Source organism: Amblyomma mixtum, chromosome 1, assembly GCF_055824585.1.
Source record: "Amblyomma mixtum isolate Tamu chromosome 1, ASM5582458v1, whole genome shotgun sequence".
NCBI classification, from domain to species: Eukaryota; Metazoa; Arthropoda; class Arachnida; order Ixodida; family Ixodidae; genus Amblyomma; species Amblyomma mixtum.
In genome coordinates this window covers 322265052-322285971 of record NC_143012.1, presented here as the reverse complement: position 1 = coordinate 322285971, position 20920 = coordinate 322265052, and the positions used below count along the sequence as shown (strand labels likewise).

At 45.5% G+C, this 20920-nt stretch overlaps 1 protein-coding gene across 1 annotated transcript; it reads left to right on the top strand.

Annotated features, from left to right (window-relative positions):
• The first annotated feature begins 1396 nt into the window (after positions 1-1396).
• LOC149372707 (neprilysin-1-like) lies at positions 1397-4638 on the top strand. The gene has a single exon (XM_089586923.1). The coding sequence runs from the start codon at positions 1410-1412 to the stop codon at positions 3354-3356; it is 1947 nt and encodes a 648-aa protein (XP_089443049.1). The 5' UTR covers positions 1397-1409; the 3' UTR covers positions 3357-4638.
• Positions 4639-20920: the final 16282 nt, after the last annotated feature.

Sequence of the window (20920 nt, the reverse complement as noted above, 5' to 3'; positions counted from 1 at the left end):
GATCGATTCCCAAAGTTTCTTTAAACGAATGGTAGTCCAGCGCCCCGTCCACTATCCGATATAAACAGTCGCAAAAGAAAGGGAATTCGTAAACCACTGCGCACACATAGGTTACATACCGAGACTTATGGTTTCCTTGACACGAAAGGGGCTACGACTAATGTCGTATCAATTCCGATCATTCTCTACTTTCGCATACCAGGAGATAGTTGATCCAGCCGCATGAACGTAGTAGCCAGAGATAGCAGTGGACGGAAAACTGACTTATGGTTTCCTTGACACGAAAGGGGCCACGACTAGGTGTCGTATCAATTCCAATCATTATCTGTATCTTCACGTACCAGGAGATGGTTAATCCAGCCGCTTGAACGTAGTAGCCAGAGATAGCAGTGGGCGGAAAACTGCACATCGTATTGAACTGCGACCCCTTTAAAGCAAACCTTTCTCAAGGCACAAACTGTGAACATATCAGGCAATTAATAGGGGCTAATAGTCGATAAAAAGTTATATAATAATTTATCTTAATTTCGGTTTTTTTTTTACGGATTTAGTTTTCTTGTCACTTTCAACTTGATGAAAAAAATTAAAAAGGGTTGACTAGGGTGTCTTTCGTGTAAAGGATTGCTGTAATCTGCCTTCGCAGCTCGGCAGAAGCCGCCAGCTCTGGCCGAGCCGAAAACCAGCACGCCACCTCAGGCGAACGAACCACGATGTCGGGCGAGAGGCATGGCTTCACTTCCACCTTCCTGGTGAGCGCCAGCACACATCTCATTTATCGCGTGCCAGACTTCTTCGCACTATGAGAGGAAGTAGAAAATATAGATACACTCTTAGCCATGACGATGCCCAGATGGGAGTCCATGACTTGTCCGCTAGCGCACTCATCCGTGGGAAGTGACTTTTCTGTCAAAACGGAATAAATATGGTTCATGGTAGTTTAACGTTCCAAAGCGACTCGGGCCATGAGAGACGCCGTAGTGAAGGGCTCCGGAAATGTCGACCACCTGGGGTTCTTTAACGTGCACTGACATCGCACAGTACATGGGCCTCTAGAATTTCGCCTTCATAGAAATTCGACCACCGCGGCCAGGACCGAACCAGCGTCTTTAAGGTCAGCAGCTGAGTGCCATAACTACTGAGCAACCACGGCGGCCTTTTTATGCGTGAAGCGTAGCGGCATCGGTGACTTTGTATTGCCCCACTAAGAGACCCTGCGATGACACTGATCTTTCAAGCACTAGCCCGGTGCGTTTGTGAAAAGTCCACTTAGAGAACTGATGCCAGCTGGTACCGCGGTACCGCGTGTCGTGCCACTGGCAAGCGAGCAGTGCACCTTCTCACTTTATTATTTTTGCCCAGCTAACCTCAATAATCATTGATGTGCTTCCTACCTCTCTTTTTCTCAACGCATGTGTTGTCAGTCAATGCGGTCTACCAGAGGCAAGATGTCCGTCTTCGCCAAGGTGTGGGCCGCCTTCCTCGCTGTCGTTCTTCTGGGCGCCATATTGTTCTCGGTTACGCGCCTTGCACGTCGGCGGAAGCCTGCTGCCTTGACCGAGCTGACCTGCAGCACCCCATCGTGCCTGCGCTACCAGAAGCTCTTGGAAGACGCTATCGACAACGACGCTGACCCATGCGACGACTACTATTCTTATGTGTGCGGCCTGTGGACACGGTCGCACGATATATCCGTGAAACGCATGCAGCTACATCGCTTCATTGCAGACGCCGTGGAGAGAATGAAGTTGTTCCCGACGGTCACGAGTAAGGTCACCCAGAAGGGAACCAAATTCTTCCAGGCATGCCTCAGCGTCTTAAACACGTCCCACGTGGCCGGTGTGAAAAAGCTTCTCGCCGAAGGTGGAGTTGTGTGGCCCAACCGGAATCCTAAGCCGGACTTCCTCAACGCTCTCTTTTACATGTCACGGAGCCTCTTTACGCCCGTCGTCTTCAAGATTACTGTCGAGAATGGGTCAGCGCTGGTCGTCAGCCACAGCGAAGATTTTATGAAGTTACTCGGAACGCTACGGGGACACATTAAATCCCGTCACCTGCTCCAGCACCTGCGCACCACGTACGAGGCTTTTGGTGCCCTTGATGACAGACGGCTAACGGAAATCATCGACCACTTCGAGCGCTTCGAAGAGTTTATTGACGCATACACTAATGCCAGCATTTTTAACAGCCTCGTCTCCAAAGTGTTCCCGAAGAATGACACGGCCTCCTTCTTTAGGCTTACTCCATCCGTTCCTCGTGACAGGTGGGAGGCCGCGCTGAGGCGACATCTAAGCCTGTCCTTCTCAGATCTGAGTGAAATAGTCCTCCTAGACGTGGACGGCTTCACGACTGTTTTCAACCTCCACGAGTCCATTGGCGAGGTCCCCATGAACGACGTTATAGAAACACTTTGCGTCCAGAGCCTGGTACTTTACACTAGCTTCGACATAATTGTTAGCTTCCACCGAAGCACCGAGGTCGCCATCGAACAGCTGCAGGAGAGCTGCTTCCTGTCAACTTTTACCTTCTTTGGCTATGACATCAACCATTTCTTCCTCATTTCGAAACGTCACGCTTTGGGAAACTTGGAGCGACTAGCAGAGAATGTGCGCCATGCCTATTCCGTCGACTTGCACCAGAGCGCGCAGTCGCCGCGTCGCGCAGCGGTGGTGCAAAACATGAGCGACGCTAATTTTCGCCACCTGTTCGCGCTCCTCAAAAAATCGAAAGCCCGGGAGTACCCTACCGCGTACTACGATTACCCAGAGATGACAAGCGAGCCAGTGACCAACTGGAAGATGCTGAATGAGTATTATTTTTACAATCGGTCTGTAGCCGACTCCTCTTTGATCAACTATGGGCTGAAGGACTTCGCTAAGTTCAAGGGCTTTTCGCTTTTGGTTGAGCACCTGGACTATCCGTACTACGCTCCCGACGCACATAGAGGCATCGTGCTCGGAGGCATAGGCTCGCGCCTCGCAGCTGCTGTCTTCTACGATTACGTCGAGTCCCACGTCGACTTCCACAAGATTTACGATCGCAACCATCAGTGTCTCGCCAGCGACAGTGGTTCCGAGCCGGACCTTGACATTCAAGGAGCGGTGGCAGCTGTTCCGGTGGTGGCGTCTATGCTTCGGACAGCAAGCATAGATAACGACGACGCCTTGGTCAAGAACCTGCCTCCTTTTAAGACGGACAGGTTGGCTTTCGTATTCAGCTGTTACCTGCTGTGCGGACAGCAGAACGGAGCAACCATGTGCAACGTTCCGATGATGCACAGTGTTGACTTTGCCGATGCCTACAACTGTCCGGCGGGCTCCCAGATGAACCCGACTCATAAGTGTGCCATGGCGCCGTAGCGGTGTGCCGTTTTGACAGCTTACCAAGTATGCACGCAACAGTGAAATTCCCTTTTCTGCTTTGTGTTCCTGGGACTTATACGGCAAGCTGAGTGGGACTGTTATATTCAAAAGCGTAGCAGTGGGGAGGATTCACTGTTTTAATTACGTTTCTTTATTTACATACATTTATGCTCGTGTATTTGAACCAGGCTACAAACTGAGCACTTCATAGGGTTAGCAGTAAAAGCAGTGAAAGAGTGAAATCAGATTATTGAACTATAGAGCTGTATCTGTAGGATGTGTATTTGCGAGGTGTATATCGTTTTTAGTTGTTACAGCGTAGCGAAGACTGCAACGAGATCCACACACAAATTTTCTCTGACTTTTCGCTGTTCTTCGGGTTGAGGTGACCGAGACCGGGTTTGGATTGGCATAATTCCGATTATCAGCGGTACAGCACCCAAACTTCTGGTTCCGCCTCCCGTCTCGCCTCACAGCCTTTTAAACTGCGATTTTGTTTCGAAAGCATCAAAGAAAACAATCTCAAGGCTAACGCATACACACCTAGCGAAGATAAGTCATTTTGCGCACTGTTAATTCTTGGCATTAAAAAAATGAGAAAAAGTTGTCCCGAACAAAAGCATCCCAACTGCCGCCTTTCGTGTTCAAAAACACAGCGCTGATCCATTGCGTCACAGAACTTTTTTTAACGTGGTATTACAGGTATTTATGTAAGTGAGCAGGCTATGTGCAGAGGCTATTCACACAGCAGCCAGGTAGCGGCGACCCTGAATAACACGAAAACAACTGAAAGGGGAGCAAGGAGGCTCAGCACAGAGGATAGCAATCCGTTTGAAAGTTGCCTGAGAGCGACTTTCAAACAAATCACAAAAATTTCAAAGCATATATCAGTAGCGAGGGCTTTCGTAGAGGACGAAATCGCAAATTACTTACTGCCCTACGGTGCCGGTATTACGCGACAGGACTCAACAAGGAAGGGACTTTCGCAGAAACAAAAAGAACGAGCTTAAAAGCCCACAACGTGCGTCACGATAACATTATAATCAGACAAAAAGGGCACTACTTCCTTCTCTGTTTCCGTCTCATTCTCGATCTTCGTCTCTTGGACGACCACGAAATCAAGCCGCCTGCTGTGGAAAAGCCGACAGAGTTGCACCTGTTTCTGGCGAGACCAAAGGCCGCGAAAATTCGTCGTCGCGAAAAACAACACTTCGGAGGTCGTCATGACGACCACGAGATTTTCTTAGATGTGCACGAGCCTTTCAGGAGACAGCGATGCCCCGTCAGGACCCTCAGGAAGAAATACGCCAGCTCAGCAGAAAGGAACTGAACTGAGCTGGCGTATTTCTTTTCATAGTTTTGCACTTGAACCGGTTAATTCTCTTTAGCTATCATCATGCCTGGACAAGATTCACACTCCCCATCCTAACACTTCTCATTTCACGCCCTACTCCACCTCACCGGGCCTACTTCATCGGAGTGAAGACTCTATATAAACCCCGCCAATGACGAACGCTTTGCCCAAACGAAAACAAGTCGTCTTGTTTAAGTGTCGGCAAGCGCCCTGAGGCTTTCCCCTTCTTTGTTCACTTTGTCTACGGGGATACAAGTAATACGAGGACTGTGGAAGGTTGTAAGGGCTCCGGGGCAGACCTTTGTGAACCCGGTACTGTGCTTAAAATTAGTTGTACAAAGACTAGAGATTAACCAAAGAACGATGGGCATATTGTCTACAGGGACCTATGAAAATACAAGCGAAGCTGTACAGGGCGATATGGGTTGTTCTTTGTTTGAGGCACGGGAAACACAGAACAAAACATCGTGTGAGGATAGATTACGAAAGATGAATTGAGAAAGGGTGGACACCCTATGTCTTCAGAAATTTGCACAGTAAAAGCAAGGCCACACGATGGAGGAAAAGGACTAGAAAGTGTTCGTGTTCGACCCCTTTCTTTCATCGTCATCTTTTTTGCGCTATTTGTCCAACGTGCAACAATTCCAACTCCCCAGTTTTGCATGCTTGTCGACTAGAAACCTTACGATAAGCTACGCTGGTAACAGCAGGAAAAGGGCAATTATCACAAACATCAAAAATGAAAGTCCTCGAAACCAAGACAGCTAAGTGGAGACAAAAAATGGGAACAAAAAAGATCATTGCCTGAAGTGCTGAAAAAGAATGCACCGAAAGGCGATATTTTATGATAATTCAAGAGGCAGCACCATGCTATTTGAGGATAGATCGCATTACCTTAAAACCAGGCTATAAATAAATGTGAACCGGCAGATGATATTTGTGTAGCATACGGAAGAACCTTTAAAAGCAATAAATATGTTGAGCTCACCATGTTGAGGACATGGTGAGCTTTCCAGCAGCTTTGGGTTTTGGGGATAGTAAAGCAAAATTAACACTTCAGCAGTAATGACGAGCAAAAGAATAATAGAGTACTGATGGCATAAAAGCAGCATGTAGAAACTGTAATAACCGCCACTCAAATCAAAGTAATATAGCTTACAAAATGAACAATAGCCTGGAAAGGCAGAAGGGGGGATAAACAATATAACTCAAAGTCAAAAACGAAAACAATATGAAATACATAAACACCTTCAATTTACTAGGCAAAGTAGCACTCGTCACTGCCCCGGCTAAAAGGGGATTCATTCGGGCTTCTTGTCCTTCCATTGGTCCTTCGGTCTTTCTATGAGACTGCAGCGCTGAGAGAACAGAATCATGCGTACGGAGTACGCCTATGGACAATGCCACTATCGCCATAAGCATTGGCCTCTGCAATCCCTTCAGCTCGAAGTTCTTTCACCCAAAGTTAATGATAATGATGATGATGTTCTAAGACTTAATGGCACACACCTACGGCGGGGGACTGGCCAGGGTGCATAGCGGATACGTTGGCCCAGGTTATTTTCCTCGTCGCTGTTGTTGGCTCCACAAGACCAGAGTTTCTCGGAGAAAATAAACTCTGGTCTCCCGGGAGAGCCACCATCGCGACCTCCTCGCGATAGCTTTAAAGTTCTATATTTTGTTTGCAGCTTCTGTGTGTGTCTCAGATTATTTTACTTTTCTTCCTGGCAATTCAAAAAGATAACACTTGGTGCGCGATGTTCGGCTGTTTCGTTTCGACAGCGCTCATTTATATTGATTTCTCCAGCCTTTTTGTAGAAATCAATACGGCGTTGTCCCCTGGACGTGGTGAAGTAGCCGGGCTTCTTTCGGTCTTTAATAGTTAATGGTGTGCACAGAATTAAAATGGGAATTTATTAGAATTAGTGTTTCTTCTCAGTTTTTAGTTTCTTTGTATAAGTATCTTCTTCATTTTTACGTCTCCCTTTATTTATTTGCGTCACTCCGAGTGAAAACAGATATGGCGGCAGACACTGGACGGTGGTTTATTAAAGCGTCCAGAAAGTTGTCATCAGGCGCCCAAAGAAACGACAAGTGTTTGATGCAAGTGTCACTTAATGCATGCTCACAAGCAGGCTTCTCATGTTCTGCGAAACGCTTACTGTTTGAACGAAGAACGCAGCATTGAGACAGCACCCACGAAAAGCGAGTACACGACGGGCCTTACACTTGCGCCTTTTGCGTGTTCTGTCTCTCATTGCTGCGTCCTTTGTTCAGACAGTATATCTGACCAACTGGACCATCAGTACACTTCGTTAATTTGCGGAAGACCACGCAATTTTCTGAGCTCTGAATGGATGTTTCGCAACGTATGACAGATGGCAAAAGGCGATCATCTGGTGTCATTGTTGAATACTAAAACTATTCATGCACAGACTGTGCGGCAAACCAAGCGTTTTTCTTGTTTAGGATCCCAATACCCGAAGCAGGTGAATAACAGGGATGAAGAAATCTAAATTAAATCAGCTACGCTGCCGCGGTCTTCGCGTTGAGCAGCAATTAAGCTGATTTCGAAGCTGTGTTTTTAGCGTCTGCCGGTCATCACATTACGAAGGGAACATTCTGAAGCTGACCAAGACCAGATTCCAGCAGTCTGTAAGCTATACTTCACACGCAACTACACACAAACACACACACGACGCACGCACGCGCACATGGCATTCACCACCGGGCATACAGCCGCGTTGAGCGTGACGTTGACGCGCGGGTGAAGTGGGCATCATTCCTGCAGATGAAAGTGCAGTGGCGTGATGCGTAGCCGCGCTCTGTTTACGGGTATTAGCCAGGCGACCGACCCGCGACAAATGCTGCCTATCCGCAGGGCGTAGAAGTCACGTTTCCAGAGCCCAGCCCTGTTCTTCCTCATTTCTCTGGGGCATAGTATTCTGTTTATTCACCTTTATTTGGTTCTTTTCGCCAGCTAACAGTACTATTGTCGCACCTAAAATGGCGTACGTTCGTCCGAAAAACAAAAAGCAGGCAAGCGGCGCTATTAGGGTTTCGCCCACTCAGAGAAAGGGAGAGAGAATTTAGTGGGAATAAAATGTTCTTAATCCGTTTTTCGGAGCGTCCATATATGCATTCGACGAGCCGCTTTATCCGGGTGCTCCTTTTCAAAGTAAGCCCCCGACTTTCCTCATCAGCAAGCATCTGTTGTACCAGTCAATCAGTTTGCGCCACATCGAACATGCCCTCTGCGTTTCACAGCGAGGCTAAGAGCTTCCATTTCCATACGTAAGAAATGACACTATTTAACCGGTTCTTTCTCAGAGACGCCCAGTGTCAACCTCTAAAAACCTTGAGGAAACGTTAGGAAAGTTTTCACAATTTTTTTTAAGAAAAAAAGAATCATTTTTCTTTTTAGTCTTCAGGGCAACACAACCACTTAGAAAACTAGGTAACAGTCGCTATCATACAATATCGCGAGAGAAAATGTCAGCGGAGCAAGCACGTGGCAACTTCTTAAATAAAAAACCAACGAAATAGAAGGAAGCTCTGAAGAGCCATTTTAACTCATTATTTTATCGCTCAAAAAAACCTTCAGTTTCAAAGTTCTCCTTTATACAAGGCGGATCAAATTTCGAAGCAGGCGGGATCAAATGCCCTCCCCCTCTTTCCCTCATGGTCTTCCTGCTTTTTGCTTCGAGTTATTCTTTTTGGCATGCATTCTTTTTCTCATTCCTCTCTAGCACTCTCCCATATGCAAAGTGTCAAGCATATGTATAACGTTCTTCCCAAACTTTCCGTGCTGCTTTCATGAAACTTTGAACCATGTATAGATAGGCATAGAATTTGTACTTGCAACAGGGTTTTCAAGGCACGCGCTACGCACGTCAGCACCATGACATCAGTATTCACGAGTCTTCTCTCTGTCTTTTTTTTTTTCCTCTCGTTCTCTCCCTTCTCTGCCAGCATTCTGGAGAAACATGCAAAATAGAGGATGAAAACACGTGGGCTCTGCGTCAAAAAGCAAACGCCGGAGCTCGGACCACGCGCGCCTCTTTGCTGTGTTTTTATGAAACGAAGCCCTTCTTTCTTGCTTTTTCACTTGACGTGTAAGACAGCCTACTTAGTATATTTTTTTTTTTCGGACGAAGGTCGATAAACCAAACTGTCGTGACAACAAATGACTTGGCATGAGTGACGAAATACCTTTTTTTTTTTTATTTTGACGCTCTTAGGAAGCCAATATTTGTTAGTCTTTTTTTTTTTTTTTCAAAATAAAAGCCGGAACCGACGTCCAAGATTAATCTTGTTCCTATCAGTCATACAGAACCCTTTATAATGCACAAACGCGTCACGGCTTTTTTCGACGTATAAACAAATACGCGCAAGCTGAGAGGCATGCACAGAGAGGCGTCATGTGAGACTGAACTAGACCATTAAACATGCACAATTGGGGTTTTATGGGTAACAATTGTCGAAACCAAAACGGAGCGAATGAAAGAGAGCGATTGAAAGCAAATGGAGCGTTTACGAAATTAATCAGCTTTTTCTGGGCGAGGTGGGTTAGCAGGGAATAATCTCAGGATATAAAAATGTATGTTTGCTTGAATTCCTTGCGTGGTGAGAGCCTTCTTTTGTTTTAAAAGTCACGAACCTCACTAGCTGCGATGTGCTCTGGACCGCCTGGACCCTCGCCCTTTCACAGAGGTCAAGATCCTCGGTTCGTGGCCACAACAGTCAACTGCCATCAAGGCTTACAAGGCACTCTTTCGCTTTTTGAGAGCGACTGCCTTGATTGACAGACTGTGATTATTTCCCGTTACTTCTCTCTTTCCTCTTTAATTCCCCTCATTCCCTTCCCCTGTGCAGGGTAGCCAACCGGAATCCTTTCTGGTTAACATCCCTGCCTTTCCCTCTCTCTCTCTCTCTCTCTCTCTCTCTCTCTCTCTCTCTCTCTCTCTCTCTCTCTCTCTCTCTCTCTCTCTCTCTCTCTCTCACGAACCTCACTATGGTTCGACGCTATTTCTTTTTTTAACAGGTGCCTCAGCGGTGAGCGCGTTCCACTGCACCGAATTAAATGCAATCAGGTGCGTACTCATTTAATACCGACTCGCCAACCTTCAGCAGAATATTAAAATCTCATCTTGAAGAACGAATACCATGTCATATTATGGTGCCTCAAATTTGAAAGAATTAAATTCCACAAAATGTTAGGTTATTCCGTCACAACCTATCATCAGATTCATCAAGGCGAGAGTGTAATACTCTGCTATGGGCGGCGAGTTCTTCAGTAAGTGTTTCATGGTTTTTGAATTTATCTTACAATACTTCTAGCCTTTGATGACTAATTCCAGTTTTTCATTTCTGCTTTAACTGCTTTCACGTCCGGTACTAGTGCGACCGTACATTTCGAGTTTAGCAATGGTCGTGCATGTGAAGACCGTTTAGAATCTTAAAACTACGCAAAGCACGAGTAAACTTCCAACCTCTGCGCGCACCGCAACTACTTCTGTAAGATTTTTTACCATTTTGTTTTGTTTTGTTTTAGCAGATAATTAGGTAATGCATCGACTTCAAGCAATATTTCTGGCCGAAGAATGGGTCCGGGGCTACTTTCGGTGTCACCCGCTCGTAATAACAAAGAAGCCATTGAAAAACATTCAAGTAAGGTTTCGTAAAAGACCTGTAGACATGGCAGCAGTAGCAAGTTAGGGTTGCTGGTTTTTAAGCGTACAAAAAAAAAACTTGTCACACCTGGAATGAAAGCCGAAATAACTCGGCCCTGCGTCTCGAGTACTGCTTCCGTGCCTGCTGAAGGACTGATGAGGGTAAGTACCGGCTGGTAAGCGGTGTTGGTCTCGATCGGGCGGGAATCTTGATTGGAATTAGATGCTCAGTTACGGAGTCAAGGAAATGCGGACAGTCAAGGTGCCTTGATGACGATTCAGCCATGCCCATTGCGCAGCCGCGATGGAGTTTATACGAGGGGGTACCCAAAAGAAACCGGACTGAATTTTTTGGTCGGCAAAGCTTCTGTGGTACCGCGTTTTGCCACTAGGAGTGCATAGAACGAACATTCCAGAGTCAGTAAGCCGAGTGCCGTCGTTGAAGGAGGTCAGACTAGTTTAGGCAGAGTTTTAGAGTGACGACTGTTTTGTGTTAATGTCGTTTTTGCAATGGCTGATTTTCGTGAACAGCGTGCGCCGCTGAAATTCTGATTTTTGCTCGGAAAAAGTTGAATGGAAACTCTTGAAATATTAAGAAAGACGTACAAGGACGATGCTATGGGGACAACTCAAGTGTTCCTGAATCGAATCCTGAATCAAAGCAACAATCATGCCAATGGAAAACTTCAAATTCACCTCGCCTCAGGAAAGCTCGTCAGGTGAAACCAAACCTCAAAACAATGCTGATTTGTTTTTTCGACGTGAGAGGAGTCGTCCATTGAGAATTTGTTTCACAGGGTCAGACAGTTAGCCAGGCTTTCTACTTGTATGTTTTGAAAAGATTGGGCAAAGTGTGCGGTGGAAGCGGCCAGATTTGTGGCAGTCGGGTGACTGGTTTTTCCATCATGGCAATGCCCCTGCTTACACAGCCATGTCTCTACGGCTATTTTGTACCAAAAATGTCATGAATCCTATTCCTCAACCCACATACTCTCCTGACCTTGCCCCGTGCTACTTTCTTTGTTTCCTAGAATTAAAAAATAGGTGAATGGAAAGCGTTTCGCTGATGTTGCTGAGGTGAAGAAAAAAACGACGGGGGCACTGTCAAGCACAACAAAAGATGAATTTAAACAATGTTTTGAAAACTAGAATGAAAGATTCGACAAGCTTATCATTGCAAGTGGGGAATTCTTTGAAGGAGATTGAAGGTCTGTGCTTAAAATGTGAACAAATAAGTTCAAACAAAAATAAGTCCGGTTTCTTTTGGGTACCCCCTCGTACTGCCAGTATAGCGGCGGTCGAAATCGACCCACACCATGTGGCCGATAGCCCCAGCAGGAACAGCAAGAACAGGCCCTGCATTGAAAAGCAGAAACGGTTCAGTGGCATCCCATGTACCGCTTCTGTGGCCACTCTAGTTCTGTATTCATCAATGTTTAGGTTTCGTTGAATTTAATTTTTTGTGATTATATATAGTCATACACACTTCGCCTCCGTCCATTACCTATGCTGACGCAAAGCTTGACAGAACGTCTTGATGTTGATGCGTTCGCCATTGTTGGGGTAAGGCACGATAACTTTCGATAAGTAAGCTGTTGCAAAAGTGATGCGCTGATAACTCGTTTGTTTTCAGATACACTTTGTATGTACGATGATGGTATGCAATGGGACTACACTCACTGTCAGTAATGACCTAAAAAGCAATCAGTACTCGAGGTGAGACATCCCATAACCACAGCTTCTGCTTCGCTGCTTGTGCCTGGTGTGGCCAATAAATAAAGATAGAACCCAAATGAAAAGATAGAAAGCCGTCTACGATGCGTCAGCCTCTTTCTCACCACTTGGCACAAGGCTTATTGTGTCCATCAGGAGCTGCTGTCTTGTTGCGTGTCACATTGAGCGCGTCACATCAGGCAAAGTGGAAACGTAGGGTAAACATTCGAAAAAAAAATGCAAATACTTTGGTGCTGACGACAGCGTTCAACTCGGAGCCTACTGAGCAAAGAGCGACTCACGCTTTAACTTTGTCGAGGCCCATTTAGTTCCCACAGCCGCCTGTCTCAGTCGCTTATCTTCCTAAACGTGCAGCGCGTCATTAAGCCGTCGAGGTCATTAGCGTGGCGAGACCAAGTCATTTCCATATAAAGAGAAGCGTATTTTGGTCTGCCATTGTTGAACGATTATTTCGTGCAGAACGGCAGAAGTTTTGCCAATTTTTTTTTATTTGGCCGCTTTTTTTGGGCATCACGCCAGGGGAAGCTTGTACAAATTGTATCACTGATGGGTACCTTGCGACGCTGGGGTTCGAACCCCGCACCTCCCGCATACAAGACGGACGCTTCAAGTACCACTCCGGTGCTTTAATTTGGAATGCCGTAAATACCTAAGCAGTTCATGTGTTTTATGACGTAGATATGTTGACGTTTCTTCCCTCCGCCCATTGCTTTCCGACGCCATTTTTCAACATAATCTTTTGCCCCAAAGAAAAAAATTACAATGATTATTTCTCAGCTCTAGTTAATTAGTAATATTCTAATTGCACTCCATCATGTAAAAAATGCCCGCCTTGACATTAGGTCCATCTACACAGACCAAAACGACATGTCTTTCATGACTACTAAGCGAAGAAATTGCACCAAATAATTTGATACACTGGGTAAAGCGCAAGCTAACACAGATCACGAAGAAGTTGTTTCTTTATTTTCTCCCTCTGTCAAAGCAGAATTGCCGGAGGTGCTTAAGATGAACTATCCCCCGTCTTAGTACACTGAGAAACTCTTTAGAAGATACTCGAGTACGATTTAACACGTGACATTTTGTGCAAGGAAAATTAAACTGAGCACCGAACTTGCAATGCCTGTCTGGTTCTTCGGTCTGTGATCGAATAATACCAGAGAAGAGGACCTGCCCAGATCATTTAAAAAGACAAATCTTTCCCCTTTATCTTTCCACAAATCTTTATCTTTTCCCTATCCCTTAGTACTTTGGTCTTTGTTTTCTTCCCTAAATAGGGTCATTAAGGAACTGTTTGAATTGCCTGTTGCCGGAACACCAATTATTGTGACATTCATATGTCATTCCTGGAACAAATTAGGCCTATTCACTAGGAAGGAAAGGTTAGACAGAACTGATCACAGTATAACATGAAATACCACGCGCCGGTGGTTTCCGCTTTCCTAGCAGTCTTTTCTCCTCTTTCCCTTTGATAGGTTGCTAATAAATCCACTTTTGCTGTAACATGTGAACAAATTGCGCTTCTGTACGCTTCACATATTTCTCTATTTTCGTTCTCAGTTGTAGCTGCGCTTGGGTGACGCTTAAATCATGCCCGGAGCGCGTATCCACCACCTCGATCGTATAAACGCAATTCCTTATAATCTAATACACCCAAGTGCCGCGCTTAACCTCCGTTTCGGTGCTATTTATTCGCTAACAAGAAGCCCATCTCGGAAAGAAACGGTGGGTCTCACGAGTGCGCACGAGGTATAACGAGACGTTTTCGCCAGAAGCGGTTTCCTTTGAACGGCTCCCGAAAACAAAGCCAGGCGAGAGCGAATGCAAAGGGGTAGCGTTTCGCGTGGAACTCGCATTTTCCTCGTACGTGGTAAGCCGAACGATAGCGAGGCGAAGGCTTCATTAGGTTCGACAATCCGCGCCTCTGACTCCTGGAAGACCCTGCCACTGAGCCGGCGTGGCGCCTCTTGCTTCTAACACGCGAAACAGATGCGAATTCTTGTCTCGCTGCCGAACTAGGCGCTTGGAGCGCGTTTCCCAATGTTTGTTTGCCTCGCCGTACGGAACACTATTCGCTAAAGAGTAACAAAAGGTCTACATACGAGGCGCGCGCACACTGGCTAACAAGGTCGACTGCTGCTTAGAAATGAACCTCTAGCGCCATCAAGAGTATACGCAAAACAACGACGTGTTTAACCTTAGTTCAAAGTATTTATATTGATTTCTTTATTATTATTAACGGCCGCAAGGATAGCTTGGCCAAAGCTAGAGCGCCATGGCCAACGTGTTTGATCTGTTCTCAAGGTAGAGTCAAAAGCAAAAACCTATTTTTCCTAACATTCACCCCAGACAGCCAGCACACCAGATCAGAAGAAAGCTTGCACCCCATCGCAAACCTGCGGGAACACTCTTTGAGACGTTAAACCCCCATAAACAAAACCAAACATTTTCAGACTGCCGATGGCATTAACCCTCTAAATACAGGGACAACAGGTATTAGCTCTATTATACCTTGTATGGAACACACCGAAGACTACAGCTGTTGCCGGTATCAGCACCCCGCTTTTGTCCCTTCGACACATTCGCGCAGGGCTTCGTAGCTAACATACACGAAAGGCAGCGGCTCGGCGTGTAGAGATTCGTTGAATAAGGCTAGACGCATAGGCGCGATTCAATATCCCTCCCTTCCTAGAGCGTTCCCTTCCACTCAAGGCAAGAGAGCCTTATCCTGACAACGACGTCTAACAAGCTCAGTTGATGAGAGAGGAGAGAGTTATGATACATAGCCTCCGATATCGGGAATGAAGATAGGGCTTGCTGAACCTGGCTGAACCCTTCATTGTCACCCATCTTGGAGGCCGTATGTATGAGCATCAAGAACGCCGTCACAAAAATGGAACGTCTCGCAGCGATAGCACACTCCTTAACGTACAGATAGACCGCGCAAGCATGCTGTGCGTCGTCGGAGCGAGTCCTTTTTTTTGTAACAGTCGTTCAAGAAAACTACGGCGTGCGCTATTTGAACTTATATTCAAAAACTTAAGATCGTAATCGATTCACTTCAAATAATTTTGAACACGCACTATTAGATTCGTTGATCGAATAGAATAGGAGAATATTCTATTCGCTATTCGGAAATTTCTAATATTCACACACTGCTAAATAAAGGTGTAAAAACCGAGAACTCCTCTTTGCTTAGTATTTTCTTTATCGTCTAAATATAAATGCTGTTTTTCAGTCCCAAATGCTTGGTTTTTAGTTTACTGCGATTAACGTTCAAAGGCGACTCAGGCTATGAGGGAAGCCGCAGTGGAGGGCTCCGGAAATTTCGACCACCTGGGGTTCTTTAACGTGTACTGACAACGCACAGTACACGGGCCTCTAGTACTTTCCCTCCATCGAAACTCGACCGCCGCGGCTGGGGTTCAAACTGCGTCTTCCGGGTTGATCTGCAGCCGAGCACCATAACCACTGAGCCCTTGCGGCGGCTTGCAGTCCTAAAAGCTGCTTCGCATCGTATCGGCTAGACGAAAGAGTATCTTCAAATGTACCGACTTATCGGTTAAAACCCCTAACCGAGTGCTGGCTACTTTGCGTGGTAATCTGTTGTAGCCTTTATCACAATAAAATATTTCTTCTGCAAGGTTGTGCATTTGGTCAAAATTTTTCAGAATATGTAAATCGCGCAAAAAGTCAACTCCCTCGAGGCAACTATACATGTCTAAAATCGAGACGTTCAGCCTATACTTCGTATGATGACGCCGAAGTGCGCTTTTTTAGGTCAGATACAACTAAGTCTGCAGTGAAGTTCCGCCCACTATCAAACTCCGCGCACAGAATTCCTCCACGACGAAAAAGTAGCCCGCTGGTTAAACGTCTCTTGTTACCTTAACAAGAAGCATATCACAAGAAAAAGATTATGAGCTCTAGAATTTTGATACGTGGGTTGTTTGATATAGTGAAACATTAAAAAGCTGATTTCGTTTAGTGTTGCGATTGGCCTTCGGAGTAATACAGAACGCCGCGAACCGTTACCCAGTGTTAGCAACGGCTGTTTTTTTAAGTTGTATCCTATATAGGGAGGGCGTTAAAGCTGAAAGCAAATTAGGTTTCCTTTTACTCAGCCGCTACGAAAGGTTTTGATGCCTGCTGTGAATACCACCGTGTCATTTATTTCCGATCGCAAAGAAGCTGTGGGCGTGTCGAAAATATTTAAACAATCGCTTCGGGGAGCAGAAAACAGAGCATTGCGTAGCGACTGTCAAAGACTGCAGCCGTCAGTGAAATAGTGGCTATTAAAATTTCGCGAGAAAGATGCCGCGTGGGCGAGAAAGGAGTCGCTCGTAATTTGTTCTCGGTGCATTGCTCCGTCTTACGTACGAGCCCGTAATAAACCCTACGGCGGAACAGCAAAAAGAAAGCGGGCCTCTCTCCGCGCCCTGGCGCTGAGGTAGATTGATAGCGCAATCAGCGGAAGTACGTCAGGCGAGAAACGATTCCATTTCTGAACGGGAACAGAGACGGCGGGCAAATTCTTTTTTTTTTTTTTTTCGCAGGGACCTGGCCGTTTTCGAAGAATTCGCTGTCCTCGCGATACTCTGTCTCGTTATTTTTGTTTTAGCTGTGCGTGAACAAAAAGAAAACAATTTTACTCAAAACTTTAAGTACCAAAAGCTTCTGTAAACGGCCCTTTTTCTTTTGTTCCTTTGTTTATAGTAGAAAAAGAGAAAGAATTCCAATCAAGGTAGGCGCATTTTTGCTGAGATCGAAAAAAAAAATTTAAACGGAAAAAGGGCATTTCAGATCGCCATTCCGCAATCTTCTTTTACTGCTATTTAAAGCTTTCCCATTTATTTAGACGGCCATCTGCGCAGCGCTTCCTGTTCGTAGTAACTCTCGAGGGAAACTAAGTAACACAAACATCAGTGAAAACCACGGTTAAGATCACGTCTGAAATGAACGAGAAATCTGTACTCTCTTCAAGCAATTATACTAGAAAATACGTGCTAATTACACAAGAAAATGTATCATAGCTTTATATTTAGAGCCCTTAAACCGCTTGCAGCTTCCTTATGTTAAGTCGATAAGGTCTGCTGGTCTTCGAACAAAAACTCATTAATTAAAAACAAAGACAAGAATAAAACAACCATTCACATGCACTGGGGAATCAACGTGACTTTCTCGCGAATTTACGATAATCCCTTTTATTTGACACCATGCTCCTTTAAAATATGCCATTTTATTGGATGTGGAAGAAACAACCGTTTTCATAAGGGCTAGGAGCTTCAGCCTGTCTAACGAGCCCAATTGCTGTCAAATTACTTCACATTGCGATAAGCCACTATGTTGAGTCAGCTGCTTAATCGAGGCAGAGAGCTCTCCCACTACACTTCGCTGGTTCGCTTCATTTACTATCCATATCCCCGCTTTTTCACTCGAGATCAGTGCAGCTTGTTGCAGAAACTGCTGCGTAAACTTATGGCTGCAGTGATCACAATTAAGAATATTGTTTTCCCGGATGGTATGATCATTGTAAGAAATTAGTCTCGTAATTATTTTTTGGAGGAAAGATGCCTTAACAAAAAGTAGAGAAACAAGCAATCACATTCCACCAGTGAGACCCCGTACCACGACATCCGCCTGTTGCGTATGGTGCTCTACCAAATGAATGACTGCGGCGACTGTCCAAACTTTTACTTGAGAGTGTATTTCTCTACTGTAAAGACTAAAATTTAGTGTGTTCACCAGCGCCACCCCCAACCACAGCGGTATTACAGGGTGTTCCATGTTCGTTCCGAAATATAAGAGTTCATTTTAATTGCGTATACCGGGTGTTTTTTTTTTTAGAAGGTCCAAAATTTTTAAAAATAGGTAAATTGCTTTAGATTTATTTTAGCACTGGGGCTATACTGGAGGCTACGGCGGGCGCCAGGCAAGAGGAAAACTGCTTTAATTAGTTCGCTGATTAACTAAATATGTTAATTAACTTTTCTAATTTTTGTTTTAGGGGATATGTTGTATTCGCAGAATTGGAGATCGTCCTCTGAACAGTCCAACCGAGAAAAAACAATTTTAATTAAAAAATTTTCACGCACGTTACGAGGCGCGAAAAAGTCACCCTGGTAGGCATCTTCACACCGAAACGCAGCGGCGGGAGCGCCTCTGACGTAGTTCACTCCGCCCTGCGCTTTGCGTCACGCGTCCCGGACTGGCGGACTGCGCTATGGCTGCTTATCTCGCTTCGCTCCGCGGCCTCACGGAATGCCGCGCTGGAACAAAAACTCATTGACACAAAGTGCAGGGCGGAGCGAGCTACGTCACAAGCGCTCACAGACGCTGTGTTACAGTGTGAAGCTGCCTACCAGGGTGACTTTTTCTCGCTTCGTTACGCGCAAAAAAAAAATTTTCATGAAAATCTTTTTTCTTGGCTGGACTGTTTAGAAGGCGATCTCCAATACTGCTAATACAACATATCCCCTAAAATAAACATTATAAAAGTTAATTAACGTATTCAGTTAATCAGCGAACTAATTAAAGTAGTTTGCCTGTTACCTGGTGTCCGCCGTAGCCATCAGTATAGCCCCAGGGTTAAAATAAATCTAAAGGAATTTACCTTTCTTTAAAAATTTTGGACCTTCTAAAAAAAACACCCGGTATACATCCGCACTGTACGCTGCAGCTGCGATTAGATAACGTTACCTTTTTGTTCTAAGCGAAAAGTGGCCGCACTCGCGTAGCACCATTCCTAGTCATTCGTAAGCATAGGCGCCAGAATTCATTAACTCGGCAGGACAAAATTTTGACATTTTGTTGGAGTACCTGCGAACAGCATTGTATTTCATGGATTACCTCTGTCATTACAGCCCTTTGAATTGGCTTCAATAGCCATCAAGACTCGAAAAAAAAACTTGCTCGCAGGTCAATAGTGACTCCTGTTGTCAGATTAATGGGCTTCCAATTCAAACTGGCAACATAAGGTAAATTTTCGAGAAACTTACAATGCAAAATAGAGCTAGACAACTATTTCATGTCTGCGGGATGCTTGTGGAGGAAATGCAGTTCTTTTCTTCACGAACGAGGTGACCCTGAAATGGCACCAATGTAAGAACATGTACCAGTCTTGTTTCAGCTGCCTCAATAACCAAGCATGAAAGCTTTTGGAAGCACGCATTAACCGGCCGCTTTAAGAGGTCTTACGAAAGCCTGCACAAGCTTATTGCCTGCAGAAGGGAATGCTTCGACCGTAACAGACACTGGGTTGTCCAAAGTCGAATTTGAGTCCTTGCAGAATCAGCCAGCCGAGAAGCCTTCGTAATTGAAGGTTGTATTTCTTTTTAAAACCGGTATAGAGCAAGACAATCCGCTTCCTTGGAAGCACGAAGGAAAATGCGGCACTTAAGAAGAGCTCGTTCGCTCGGAGCTTCCATTTGACGGGGCTGTTAGCCGCATACTGGTCGAAACAAGGAAAAAAATCCCTCCGTTTCCAGACTTGAGACCAAGTGATACCAAGAAAAAACCCGAGGAGGTAGCGTCCAAGGAATACGGCGTTCGCATTGATCGAAATTTCTCTTTTTGTATTCCTCATCACTCAGAATTCGCACTTGCATGTTTATTTTGTTTTTTTACAGTCAAGTAGTTGCTCCACCTCTTCAACACTGGTCTGGCGCTATAATTCGTCCGTATCAAGATTGAGATGCATAATATTTGGTACTGACGCAACACCCTGTGTTTTTTAACGCGCGAGCGGTGTGTGTGTGTGTGCGTGCGTGCGTGCGTGTGTGTGTGTGTGTGTGTGTGTGTGTGTGTGTGTGTGTGTGTGTGTGTGTGTGTGTGTGTGTGTGTGTGTGTGTGTGTGTGTGTGTGTGTGTGTGTGTGTGTGTGTGTGTGTGTGTGTGTGTGTGTGTGTGTGTGTGTGTGTGTGTGTGTGCGTGTGTGCGTGTGCGTGCGTGTGTGTGTGTGTGAGAGAGAGAGAGGCTGAGAGGGAGCATGTTTCCTCTGCGTTTTCGTATGAGCCAAATATATTTTCGTTCCAGCATTTACCGTTTTCGCCTTGTAATGTTCGCGTTTCAGTTGTCCTGGGTGCGCTTCATTTGTTACAGGTATTGTAGTTTCCTGCGGGCACGACAGATGACGCTACCGTAGCGGATACATGCGGTGCCCGAAGAGGGTGCAGCTATAGTGAGCATTAGTAGTATGAGCAAAACCAGCTGAAATCAGAATGAAGACGAGACTCAAACCAAAGATGGCGCCGGATGACGTTACAAGTTTTTTTCGTGAGACCCCGTTCGTGGTGTAACATAAGAGGCGGAGTTTGCAAAATGCAAAATGCCAGAGCAGTCACGAAGTTCGATGAGAAAATTACGGCAGTTATATATTAGGGAAGGCAGTTCTAGCCAGCTGCAGCTCAAGAAAAAAAAATATTTTATAAAAGCAGTAGCACGGGCACGTTGGGGTGGACCTTCAAGAAAGTGGCCAATTCGCTAGGATATGCGTGGTGTGGGTCGTTTAATGTCACCAACCGTTCAATACGTGCGTGTAATTTGTTTTGGGCATTCATAGATTGTCAATGACGTCAGCGTTTTGGTAAAAAAAATGAAATGTAAACTGTAGGGTTTAAGGTCCCGAAGCGACACATGGGCTATAAGGGACGTCGTAGAGGAGGGCTGCGATTCAATTTTGACCAACTGGTTTTTTTAACGTGCGTCGGCCTCAACAGCACATGGGCGCTTTTGTATTTCGCCTCCATACAAGCAGGTACGTCCGCCACGGCTGCGAATCTTACCGCGTGACCTTGGTATCAG